Source organism: Phocoena phocoena, chromosome 19 (assembly GCF_963924675.1).
Source record: "Phocoena phocoena chromosome 19, mPhoPho1.1, whole genome shotgun sequence".
NCBI lineage: Eukaryota > Metazoa > Chordata > Mammalia > Artiodactyla > Phocoenidae > Phocoena > Phocoena phocoena.
In genome coordinates, this window is record NC_089237.1 from 18931104 (window position 1) to 18944365 (window position 13262).

The 13262-nt window shown below is 44.4% G+C and overlaps 1 protein-coding gene across 3 annotated transcripts; it reads right to left on the reverse strand.

Moving 5' to 3' along the window:
- Positions 1 to 1499: 1499 nt before the first annotated feature.
- Positions 1500 to 6747, reverse strand: PSME3 (proteasome activator subunit 3). Of its 3 annotated transcripts, none has more exons than XM_065897211.1 (11): positions 6462 to 6747; positions 5746 to 5778; positions 5560 to 5622; positions 5261 to 5365; positions 3833 to 3881; positions 3167 to 3279; positions 2885 to 2953; positions 2681 to 2748; positions 2527 to 2581; positions 2315 to 2401; positions 1500 to 1732 (listed from the first exon to the last, which is right to left on the reverse strand). In XM_065897211.1, exons 1-11 carry the CDS (start codon positions 6501 to 6503, stop codon positions 1652 to 1654), a joined length of 765 nt encoding a protein of 254 aa, XP_065753283.1. In that variant the 5' UTR covers positions 6504 to 6747; the 3' UTR covers positions 1500 to 1651. The 3 variants fall into 3 exon arrangements, with proteins under 3 accessions (XP_065753283.1, XP_065753281.1, XP_065753282.1); XM_065897209.1 differs by having other exon boundaries at positions 1652 to 1732; positions 2885 to 3001; positions 6462 to 6503; XM_065897210.1 differs by lacking the exon at positions 6462 to 6747 and adding an exon at positions 5881 to 5955 and having other exon boundaries at positions 1652 to 1732.
- Between the last annotated feature and the right edge of the window lie 6515 nt (positions 6748 to 13262).

Sequence of the window (13262 nt, forward strand, 5' to 3'; positions counted from 1 at the left end):
AGGAGGAGGGACATGGGAACAATCCAACAAACAAAAAGGGAAACTGAGAAACACATGGTGGGAGGACGGAACATTTTAGCTGGAAGGGGTCTGAGGGTGGGTAGGGGCGTTGCCCAACTAAAATGCAATTGGTTTGTTACTGAGTACTATTCATGGGAAGACAGCATCCTAACTCCTTCTCTAGAGCACACTGGGAGGAAAAATGATGCATCCAGATGGAAATATGATTGGGGGCTGCAAGACAGAGACAGGGGTAGAATAAAAGTCAGCAACAGACACAGAGAATCACCAGCAGACTCTCCAGTAGTGGTAGAATAAAAGTGGGGGTTGATGAGGGTTAACACAAAAGCTGTAACAAGTGACATCTCTGGAAGATTTGAGAGATGACAGGCAACTCTTCTCTGGTTTTGACTTGCCCAGCAGATTTCCACATACACACAATGTGTACATGCATGTGTGTGCACGCACGCACGCACGCACGCACACACACACACACACGAGTGGCCGCTTTCCCTGGAAGCACAGTACTATAAATAAGAAAACATTTTTCCCTAAAGGAAAACCCAGTAGAAGCAGCAGCATCTGGCCTCACAGCTGCAGACACCCCCAGCCCAATTTACAACTGGCCTGGGAAGAGGAAACCGGGATTCAGAGGACCAGCCTTTGCAAAAATGCCCCAAAGGACCCGAATCACAGCGGAAGGGGAACCCACTACCCCTGCTTCTCATCTTTCAGTTGTCCTCCAACTCACCAGCCTCGGGCACCAAGAGGCTACAATACCAGGAGACAATGGGCCCTGGTGCATGAGAACTAAGACACCTAACACTTTCTGAACAGGGTGTGTGTGTGTGTGTGTGTGTGTGTGTGTGTGTGTGTGTGTGTGTGAGAGAGAGAGTGTGAGACAGAGACAGGGTTTGGGGGGGTGGGCAGGGCTTGGGGGAGGGGGGCATCAAGTAACAGAGTAGGAAGGCATGTGTGTGCTGCATGTGTGTACGTGTGTGTACATGACGCACATATGTGTATGTGAAAATCCTAGTTATAAAAACATCTGAAGCAGCTAGGGACTTGGCAGAAGGTCTAAGGTGTTTCTTTTCATGATCAGGTTCAAGGTGCAATGTATATAGATGGGAAACCCGAAGTCATCACCAGGGCAACTGTGGCAGGGAGGATGCAACGTTCCACAGTGTCAAGGGACACTAACCTCCCATCAGGAAGAAAGGAGCTGGTCCCCCACACTCCGCCCCAGTTCCTACAAAACACCTAGCACTCTCCTTCCAGTTCCCTCAGCTTCTAACCAACTGATCATCAACAGGAAGAATATACAAAGCCCAAGACACAGGAGGGAGCCAGGGAGAAACAACACAAGTACTCTTGTGCCAATATCCTGCGTACACACACCTGGAGGTCTCCAGAAATTAGGACGGGGGGGCGTGGGGTACTAGGGAAGGAAATAGAAGAGTTCCTGAGGCCTGAAAAAAGAGGTAAACACGTCACAGAACTACATGAGAGTTTCATTAGGCTCTAACTAAAAACAGAGAGAGGGGTGATTACTACTTCCAGCCAGTTTCCCCATCACGATAGTCATGTAACAAACCAAGGCAATGTCGGTCTTGAGCCAGACTCACAGAGTCCCCTGGCCCTGGCCCTGGCCTCAGTACAGTGTCTCTGCATTGCTGCTCCGGGGCCGTTTGATCTTCTCGATATTTTTCAGGATCATGTCATGTAGAGTGACCTGGGAGAAGAAGGATCATGGACTCACATGTCTGTTGTACCCCTACCTCACTAGGAAAATAAGACACCGCCACAAACTCCCAAGCAATCACTCACATAACCTGGATCTCACTCACCTGAATCTGAATTCAGCATGGCTGCCCTACTACCTCTCTTATACCCCAGGCACACCTGGGTATATCCAGGACCCAAGAGTCTAATAAATTACATTTACTGAGCACTAAACATACCAAGAATTGCACTGGGTCCTTTAACGTGTTAACTGAAGTTTGAGGTTAAACTTGCCCAAGACCACACATTACAGCTAGGATTGGTTCTAAACCTAAGCCTGACTCTAACACCCACATCTTCACCCCTATTCTATGTTGTGCCCTTTCCCATTGAGGTAGAAAGAAGGGAGATGCCCAGCTAGATACCTTCAATGACCTCATAGCTCTCAACACTTGGCTAATGGGCAGAATTTGTTCCACTCATTTTACCTCCACCCCCGCCCTCCATCTCAACCTCCAGAGAGTGGCAAGAAAATGGTCACCAGAACTAAGAGAAGCCAGAGCAACTGTGGGCAGGGACCAAGGTTACTTACATACTGATTCCTTAGCTCTGATATGATGAGCCGAAGGCTGATATATTCTTTCTCATCAATCTCTGTCACGGTGCGGCGATAGTCCTCCTGAGAGCGGGGTAGAGAAAAGGCTAGTTCCCAAAGCCTGACTGTCCCCACATGGCTCCTCCCAGGAACAGCCACTCCTCCCGGTCCTACCACTTCCACCCTCGGCCCACAAAACCCTTACTTACCACATGGGGATATTTAGCTATTTTAGAAACCAATTTGGCTCTTGTAATATAATATCTGGAAGGAGAGAGAAGAGGAGGAAGCTGCAGGAGACCCTGGACAGTGCTTACCACCTCATCAGCCCCCAATTCCTGGGCCAAGCCCAAGCAGCCCTACCTAGATATCTGGTCCAGATAAGATGCAGCTTCACTCTCAACAGTTCTTAGTTCTGCAACTGTCTCCTCCTGAAAAAACAACTGAGTCAAAAGTCACTTCCATGTCACCCCAAGGCAGACCAAAGAGAAAGGGAAAACAGAAAAGCAGGGGAAATGAGATTACCTCCCAAACTTTCCTCTCCAGTTTCTAATGCAAGCACATTACCTGAATGGACACCCCAAAGTTGTTCCCATCTTCTATCCTAGGAATCAGGAGTTGTACCCACATTTTGACCTGGAGAGTGAGGAGACCAAAATATACATATGAGGACCTTGGCCTTTTCTACTGAAGCCACGAAGTATACAATTCATGCTGCTGGAGCCAGATGTCAGGAGCACAGGAGCCAAAATAGACTTCCAATTCCCACATCATCTCCACGCCTCCAGCCCCATAACCATCATCTTGCATAGTTCAAGCCAGGCTATTTGGGGTCAGCCCCTGCCTCACCGTGTTGCATTTCTCGATCAGCAGCCGGATCTCAGGCTTCACTTTTTCAATAATGTCCACCAGCTGCTGGTTGCTTTTTAGCATCCCATTGGGCATCACGAACACCTTGGTTCCTGGCAGGGACATGAGGAAGGTTAAATGATTTGGATGGAAGGCAGGACATAGCACTCCACCCCTTTCTCTCTTTCCCAGACCCATGAGATGCTATGACCTCTGCCTTTTATCTGTCACAACTCTATCTATAAATCTTGACACCCCCAACGACATCAAAAAGAGAACACATGGATTAGCAAATGGGTGTCTAAAGTATCCCAAAACTCTGAAGAATAAAAAAATTAAAACATGCTCTATAGACTTAATGTACCAACTATTACTGAAGAGGAAAAAATGATATGGAACTGTGACTTCTGTGAAAAATCTGTGATGTGTAGCCACTTCCAACCTCTCTCCCTTGGCAGTCCACACTAAGACAAACCCTCCCTATTAACTGGAAAATTAGGTTTACAGTGCTAAATAATGACAATGCTTGGAGGACTTGGGAATGCTAACGTCTGGGAAATAAATTCAGATCCTGCTTCCTGACCAGGAGAACACAAGATTCATCCTGCATCTCAGGGCTGCAGGCCAGGAAAGGCTGGGGTGGGGTACAGTGAAGGGAGCTCCTACCCTGGAAGGCCTCTTCACATTCATCCAATCTTCGCTTCTTGTAAGTGGGCTAAAGATACAAAAAGATGGGAATTAGCCTGCTTGACACCTACATCCCCATCATAAGCTACCCTTCGAGCAAGTTTAATCCCTTCCTCGACCCCATTATTAATTTACACACAATTTACTAAGCACATACAAGGCTTTAAGAGAAGATTCTTGGGGCCTCCCTGATGGCGCAATGGTTAAGAATCCGCCTGCTAATACAGGGGACACGGGTTCCAGCCATGGTCCGGAAAGATCCCACATGCCAGTGAGCAACTAAGCCTGTGTGCCACAACTCCTGCACTCTAGAGCCCACGTGCCACAACTACTGAAGCCCACATGCCTAGACCCCATGCTCTGCAACAAAAGAAGCCACCACAATGAGAAGCCCGTGCACCGCAAAGAAGAGGAGCCCCCGCTCGGCACAACTATAGAAAGCCTGCGTGCAGCAACGAAGGCCCAACGCAGCCATTAATTAATTAATTAAAAAGATTCTTGCCAAAAAGCAACTTAAACTCTAGTTGGGAAGACCAACCTTTCAAGAAATATAACAAATTAAGCAATTAGGGGTAATTCCCTGGTGGTCCAGTGGTTAGGGCTTGGCACTTTCACTGCCAGAGGCCTGGGTTCCATCCCTGGTTGGGGAACTAAGATCCCACAAGCTGTGCGACACGGCCAAATAAGTAAATTTTTAAAAATTTAAAAAGTAAGCAGTTGGGCGGGGGGATACTATAAAAAACAGGAAAAATGAAGCACTGAATGCAGAGTTAGGATAATTAAGGGAATAAATACAAATCCGCTGGTTCCACAAAGAAATGCAATATTCAATCAACAAACATGTATTTAGCACCTGCTATGTACCAGGAACAATGCTAGGTGCTGGGGATACAAAGATAATTAAGATAGTTTCTGCTCTCCAGAATTGCCAGTTCTATCAATGAGACAGTAATGCAGACAAAGAACAATACAGTACAGTGTCATCAGTGTTATAATAAAATGTGGATATATAGCTGATAAAGACTAGGCACTAAAGATACACAAAGACTAGGACTGCAGTTACACAGCAAGAAGAACTGTTCATTCCATAACAACACTCAAGACACTGAAATGGGTAAGAAAAGTCTTGCCTAGAGTCCTGGGGACAGACCAGATCACCTGAGGGAACCTGTAGCTATTTGTCCTATTTTTAAACTCACTCTAACAGAGTAACATTAACATATTCACTTCATGCTACAAATGAAAATCAGGATCTAAAGGGGGTGTACTTCAGTCATAACATCTGTAAGAATCCTCATTCCCAGATCCAAATCCCACTGTCCCCTCTGTATATGTTCAAACTGAGCAGGGAATAATGAACAGAGAACCTACTGCTTCCAAACACAAAGATAAATATATGACACTTACACCGTCCAGTCCATCATGGCTATTGGTGAGAAGAATGGGGTCAGGGACTGGGAGATTCATGTCTGAGTGGATCTGAGTTAGGTCATGGATGTTTAGGATTGGTTCCTGAAAGAGAAGCCCACCCCAAAAACATTAGTTTTTTTCAAGATGAACAAAGAAGTATTTCATTTAAAGGGCAAGAAATGAGAGCGCTTTACAGTACAAAACAAAACAGAATTAACACGTGATTTGTCCCATTTGACAGAAAGACCGGGGGCAAAAAAATGGGGGAATCTGAGAAAAAGAAAAGCGTTTCTCACCTTCAAAAAACTATCAAGTTCTAACAATTTCTTTGGGAAAAAATTTGCCACCAAGTCTTCTGCCTAAAGATGAGGGAAAATACAACCGAATTAGTAACTGTGGGAAAGTCTGTCTCTACAGGTATCTCTCCTCTGGGGAACTCCCGACTATTAACCAACATTCATTTCTCTATCTATTTTACTCACCTCACTTGTGATCCGTTCCCTGAAAGAATCAACCTAAAATTAATAAAGAAAACAATTCACTATGAGTAAGTCAGTAACTGGCAACAGAAGTATGGGCAGGATGGGGAAACCCAAATCCAACTGTCTTCCCCTCACCTTGTAATCGTAATGAGAAGCTGAGAGGCCCCCAGACTGCAAATACTTTCTTTTTCTGAGGATCCATTTCTCCATCTCAGGAGAGGGAAGCCGGGCTTGAGGGCAACACCCGCCTGTCTTCCCTCCCTCCCTCCCTGTTCTGAAGCTGTCTGACTTAAAGAGCAGACAAAAGACAGGTAGGTGGGGGAGGTGTGAGCTCACAAACGTGTCAACCACCATCCAAACCTGGCCCAGGATACGAGGCAGGCCTGATGCCAAGGGCAGGGGCAGCAGCAGCGTCCGGAGGCAGGGACGCTGCTGGGCTGGGGGACTTCCAGCTGTCACTGGCCTGAAGAACTTAAGTCCACCACGTGTCCGCAGAGGTCTCCCCGGGCTCTCCACTATTAGACGGGGTACAGAAGGCCATCCCATATTATCCTCTCCCCCGATGCTGTCCCGGGAGTGGGGGGGCTGGGCTGAGCCGAGCGGAAGCTCAGGGCTGGTGTCCCCAGGGAGACAAAGACGCCGTGGGGAGTGGGGAGCCGGTCAGACTGCTCGGGGATCGAAGCGAGGGGTAAGGAGGCCCGGGCCGGTGCCGTTACCTTGAGCTTCACTTCCTGATCCACCTTCAGCAACGAGGCCATGGCCGGGCCGGGCCGTGTCCGCTCCGCTGGAGACCGGAGGCGCTGTGGGCTCCGGGGAGGGGGTCAGAGGGAGGCGGGAATGTCGGCTGCTTTCGGGACGCCGCCGCCCTCGCTGGCTCACTCACTGCTCTCTCGCTCCCTCCCTTCGTGCCGTCTTTCCGCCCGCCCGCCCGCCTGCTGCCTGTGCCTGCTGCCTGCTCCCTCTCTCGCTCGCCCTCCCGGCTTTCGCCGCTCACGCCGGAAGTTACGTCACAGACAACCGCCGGGATTTCGGCGAGGATGCGCACAAGCTCTGCGCAGCCGCGCTGAGGTTCGGCTCCGGACATTCTTATTTCCCGGCTCTTCTGCGCTCTACGGGTGAAATAAAAGGGAGTGCGGCCAAGGGTGGTTTAGTGAGATCTGAGGCTCAAAGAGACTCGGGGATTACTTGCTTCTCTGTTATCCCGGCACTCGCCTTCTCCGAAGGGACCTTCGGAGCCGCTACCGCCTCGAGCGGGGACCCGACCGACGACGCCGTCGCGCCCCAGTGACGCCGTCGCGCCTCGACCTGAGGAAGCCGACGGTCCCCGCGCTGGGTTTGGGGCGTCTAGTCTGTGATATCTGCCGCCTCCTCCTCTTGGCCGGAGCTCTAGTGTTAGGCTGGAGCCTAACAGAAGACAAGTCCTGTTGAACCAGGCTTCCCAACCTTTCTCTGCCATGTAGCCACTTAATCTCATACACTTTCACCTCCGTGATCAACTGCCTGATGGATGGGCAAATTGATGTCTGGAGGCCGGTAGTGCTTGTCCAAGGCTACACAGTGTTTCCAGAAAATCCAAGACCAGAACTCAGATCTCCTAACTTCTAGGGCAATGCTGTATCCATTTTCCTCCTGGAAGGCAGAGTCTCTAACCCTTAATTCACCCACTCATGGTCTCTTAACATTGGTTATTTCGCTCTAAAATGGACTAGGCTCTGAGACAGCAGTGTCTCAGAGGCTAGAAATAATGTGTCACTTATGTAAGTTAAAATCTTCTAGCAGCCACATTAAAAAGTGAAACAGGTGAAATTAGTTTTAATCATATATTTAACCCAGTTTAACCAAATATTATCATTTCATCATGTAATCAATATAAAAAATATTAATGAGATCTTGTACATTCTTTTCTCATACCAAGTCTTTGAAATCCAGTATGAATTTTACACTTACTTGCACATCTCAGTTCAGAGGAACCACATTTGCAGTACTCAGTGACCATATGTGGTTAGTGGCTCCTGTATTGAACAGCACAGTTCTGGGAAATCAAAGGTAAACAAGACTCAAGTTCTCTGGTCTCCTGGGACTTAATACTTGGGAAAGACACCAGAAAGTAAACTGACAACATAATTGCAAAATCTGATAAATGTTAGGGGAAAAATGACTGACATAGAGAATGCCAGGGGTCTATTTTAGTTAAAATGGCCAAGAAAGGCCTCTCAGATGAAGTGACAGGCTAAAAGGGTTAGCTTGGGAAGAGTGAGGGGAAGAGCCTTCAAAGGTGTGGGTGCAGCACAAGGAAATGCCCTGGGGAAGGAAAGTGGTTGTCCAGTTGAAGAAATTTTTTTAAAGAGCATATTTATTTATTTATTTATTGGCTGCACTGCCACCAGGGATCAAACCCGTGACTCCTGCAGTGGAAGCGTGGAGTATTAACTTCTGGACCACCAGGGAAGTCTCCGTTGAAGAAATTGAAAGACTAGTTAGTTAGTTGGGGGTGGGAGTGGGCTGGGGAGGGTTGTTAGGAAACAATTTGGATTAAGTGCAAAGGCAGGTCATCTGATTTACATTTTATCTTGAGCACACCTCTGTGTTAAGAGCAAGGGAGGGACTTCCCTGTGGCGCAGTGGTTGGGAATCCGCCTGCCAATGCAGGGGAGATGGGTTCAAGCCGTGGTCCAGGAAGATCCCACATGCCACGGAGCAACAAAGCCTGTGCGCCACAACTACTGAGGCTGCGCTCTAGAGCCCATGAGCCACAACTACAGAGCCCGCGTGCCTAGAGCCCATGCTCCCCAACAAGAGAAGCCACCGCAATTAGAAGCCTAGCGCACCGCAAAGAGGAGTGGCCCCTGCTCTTCGCAACTGGAGGAAGCCTGTGCGCAGCAACGAAGACCCAACGCAGCCAAAAATAAATAAATTTATTTAAAAAAAAAAAAAGAGCAAGGGAGGTGGTGGGAATACACAGTTAAATGAAGTGTGACTGACTATGGCCTCTGGAATCAGAGAAACCTGCCTTCAAATCCCACCTCAGCTCCTTACTAACTGTGATATTTTGGGAAAATTACTGGAATGCTGAGTCTCAGTTCCCTCGTCTGTAAAATGGAATTTCAATTATTATTAACAAATAGTATGCAATTTTGTAGGGCTGTTAAGAGTACTGGAAATCACATATATATAAAAGAGCTAGTACAGTGCCTGGGTACAAGGCAGGCACTAGATAAACAGCCATTATCAGACAAGCACCTGTTCATGCTCAGCATGAACTTGCCTCATGCTTACCTTAAACTATATAATTATTATCAGCCCCATTTTCAGACTCAAAGTTCTTCTCCACTTATTCAAGACCACATACAACATAGCCCATACTACCCATCTTGTGTATTAACATCTAACGGTTTTCCCCCTTTTCCCCCTGCTTTCTGTTACACTTGTCCCTAGTAACTTTTCAACTCTGATCTGGAACTTAACTTCAGGAATGCTTTCCCAAATTAACTACATCCTATTTTAAGTGTGCCATTACCCTGCATTTCTTTCAGAATTGATAACTTCAGCTTGAAAACTTAATGTGTTTCTGCTTGTTGAAATATGGCTCTGTTCTCAAATAATTGTATTTTGTCTTCTTCAAGTAGGGTTGTAAGAAGACAGATACACATTCCTTTTTTATTTCCCTTTCTCCTCCCTTATCCAAGTGTTTTATGTAATGTGCACTCATTTGTTTATTTATTCAGTGAACAATTGCTGAGGGCACCGCTACATTTAACAAACTATTCATTCCTGGGTGCTTATGAATCAAACATGATCACTGATGACTGGTCTTATTTTAAATTCATGTCCACAACATCCAAATGGGTGCTCCTGGGAGTCTCAGGTGTTCCTTGGCTTGGAGACAACCATCTTCTCCCTGTGTCTCTTCACATGTCTTCCCTCTGTTCATGTCCACCTTTGTGTCCAAATTGCCCCTTATTATAAGGACAACCAGTCATACTGGATTAATGACTTAATGACCTCATTAACTTGATCATCTGCAAAGACCCTATTTCCAAACAAGGTCCCACTCACAGGTACTGCGGGTTAGGACTTCAACATCTCCTGGAAGAATGCAATTCAACTCATAACACCTACCATTATCTGAAATCACCTTATTCATTTGTTTACATGTTTATGGTCAAATTCTCTCCTCAAGAATATAAACTATTAGAGCAGTTCACCAGTGTATCCTCCCAGACCTAGACGAGTGACTGGCACATAGCAGGTCTTCAATAAATATTTGTTGAATTGATGACAATATGTTGATTATTCACAATCCCTCAGGCACTACACATACTGATTGTCATATATTCTCTAAGCAGCAGAGCACACGGAGAGTTTACTACGTGCCGGACATTGTTCTTTGTGCTTCATATTATTAGTTCATTTAATCATCACACTACCCTATGTGATGTACACTATTATTCTTATTTTAATCTTTTCTCTTTTTTTGGCCGTGCCACGCAGCATGTGGGATCTTGGTTCCCCAACCAAGGATCAAACCCATGTCTCCTGAAGTGGAAGCATGGAGTCCTAACCACTGGACCACCAGGGAATTCCCTATTAATCTCATTTTACAAATATGAAAACAAGGTACAGAGTGGTTGAATAACTTGCTCAAGGTCAGGGTTGGTAAATGACAAAGACAGACTTCCAAACGCACAGTTGTCATCTCTATAGGCCCTACCTCTCCAGAAGCCCTTTACGTCTCCCCGCCTTTCTGAGATGGTGTTAGTGGCAGCCACACAGGAAGAAATGTAGGACTATGAATCCACCACACGAGGCCTAGGTGAAATTCTTTGAGGATGATTCCACCCATCTCCTCTAGAGGGGGTCTCATGCTGAAAGATCCAAGAGGAATAAGGGTTGTAAAGACCATCTCTAATTAGCAATACCAGGAGAAAATCAATCTAGTCCCACATATTACATGTGATGCTAATTATAGGAGGATCGTACACATTTAATATATTAATAGGAAAGTCACTTCTGGAAGTGGGAACAACTTTCTAAGCAATATAAGTCATCAAGAAAAAAAGCAGATTTGAATTCATAAAGACATAAAACGTCTGCACATCTGGAAAACACCTTAGTTAAACAGACCATTCATACAAATTAATGAAACATACTGAGAAAAATACTAAGAACCTAATAGACAAACGAGCAAAGGACACAAACGAATTTCACAAAAGAGGAAAACCTTCACAAAAGGGTCAATATTTACAAGTAACCAATGATATATCAACTAAAATAACAAGGAAGTGCCATTTTTTTGCCCTCGTTCCTCAACTATATGATATCTAATACTGGCCAAGGCATCGTGAAATAGGCTCTCTCATACATTACCGGAGGTAGAATATAATTATGTGCAACCACTTTGGAAAACGATTGCTAACGTTAATCAAGAGACCTGAAATAGCCAAACTCAGTAATCCCAGTTGTGAGGTTCTATCATTAGGAAACAGTAAGCTCTTCACTGCAGCATTATTGTAATCACCCAAACTGGAAGCAATGGAAATTTCCAGCAACTAAGAAACACATTAAGGTAGCGCATTTGATGCAGTGTAATGCAGTCACAAGAATGACAATTACAAAAACTGTATAGCAACATGGGAAAATATTTATTATATAATGTTAAAGTTTAAAAGCAGGATACAAAAACTGCATATAGATTACAAACATAAATACAACCTTGTTAAAATACACAGGGAAAAAAAAACATCATAATGGAAAACATAAAAATTATAGTGTGGTGAGATGATGGGTAATTTCCTGACACTATTGCCCTAACTTCCTGTATTGTTACATTTTCTTTCTGTAAAAAGTTTAATTTTGCTGTAAATGAATTATAGGCTTATTGATAAAAAAAAATCTAACAATACAAACTTGTATGAAGTAGAAGTCTGTCCCGTTGTTCAGTGAAGGACACTGCTTGCTGTACATCATTTCATATAACATAACATTTAACGTGTCATGTTATATACCACATATGTTACGTTGTTTTCTGTACAAATGGAATCGTATCATGTTTACTGCCTATAACTTTTCTTATGTCAATTGATAATCATCTCTTGCCTCAATTCATGCAAAACCTCCCAACTGGTCTCCCTGCTTCTACCCTTGCCCTCCTTCAGACCATTCTCAAAGTAGTCAAATGAACCAAGTAAAAAGCAAGTTACTTCATTCTTTCTAATGGTTGCATAGTATTCTGCTGATTGAACAATACCATAATTTATTTAAACAATCCCTATTACTGAAGGAAATTTAGCCGTGAACTTTCTTGTACATCTATATTTGATCACTTGCATATCTATGAGGACAATTCCTAGAAAGAAATTTTATGAATCAAAGACTATGAACATTAAAATTTTTGAAAGACATTCCCAAACTGACCTCCAAAAAGATTATGCTAGTTTACGCATGGAGTTCCCCAACTGCTCATCAACACTCGATGTTATCAACTGGTTCAGCCTTTATGATCTCATAAATGAGAAATGCTGCCTGACTTGTTTGATTTTCACTGACTTAAGTACAAGTAAAATGAAATACCTTTTAATTTTGTCAATCAACCATTTGTTTTTCTGTGAGCTTTTTCATATTCTTTGCCCATTTCATTACTGGCCTATCGGTATTTTTATTGATTGAATAGACTTCTGTATATTAAGAAAATTTACCTTCTTTCTTATGACCTGCAACTATTTTCCATATTTTTCTTTCATAACATTTTTTTACAGTGTCTTTGATAGTTCAGAAAGTTTTAATTTTTGAGTACAATTCAGTATTTTCCTTTTCAGCTTCTGATTTTCATGTCATGCTTAGACAGACCTTCTCTACTTCAAGATTATAAAAAATATTCACTCATGCTTTCATCTAGTACCTTTAATCATTGTATTTTTGACACTGAAATTTGTGACTAACTTCAAAAAGTGAAGTAGAAGATTCAGCTCACCACCATTTACATGGCTCTTTGGCCCCACCCATCACTTATTAAGTAGTTTATTTCCCCACTGATTTGAAATACTAGCTTTATCACATACTAAATCCCCCTGTATACTTGGTCTATTTTTGAACTCTAGTCTGTTCCACTGATATTCCTGCACCAAGACAAAAATGGTTTAGCTTTATAATTTCATAATACGTTTCAATATCTGAAGTGTTCGGCTTTCCCTAATTATAATTGAAATTTTAAAATCTAAAATGAAAAAATAAAGTTTACCTCCTCACTTTCCCCTCCAAGTGTGTCTACCACTCTCTAGGGCGCCCAGCTCTCCCAACGAGAAATTTTAAAAACTGACACAGCAGTGAATAATGAAAGTGGCTCCGCTCAGAAGTGACAAATCTGAAGAAAAGTCACTGCATTAAAATACGGGAGAGTGTCCTGACTCCCCCCCAACTCGGTCCTTCCACTTGCCCTCGCAACATCAGCCCGCCGGCCGACGCCTGCCGCAATTCCCAGTTCAGCCTCTAGAGGTGGCAGCCAGACGGAAGCGAGTGGAC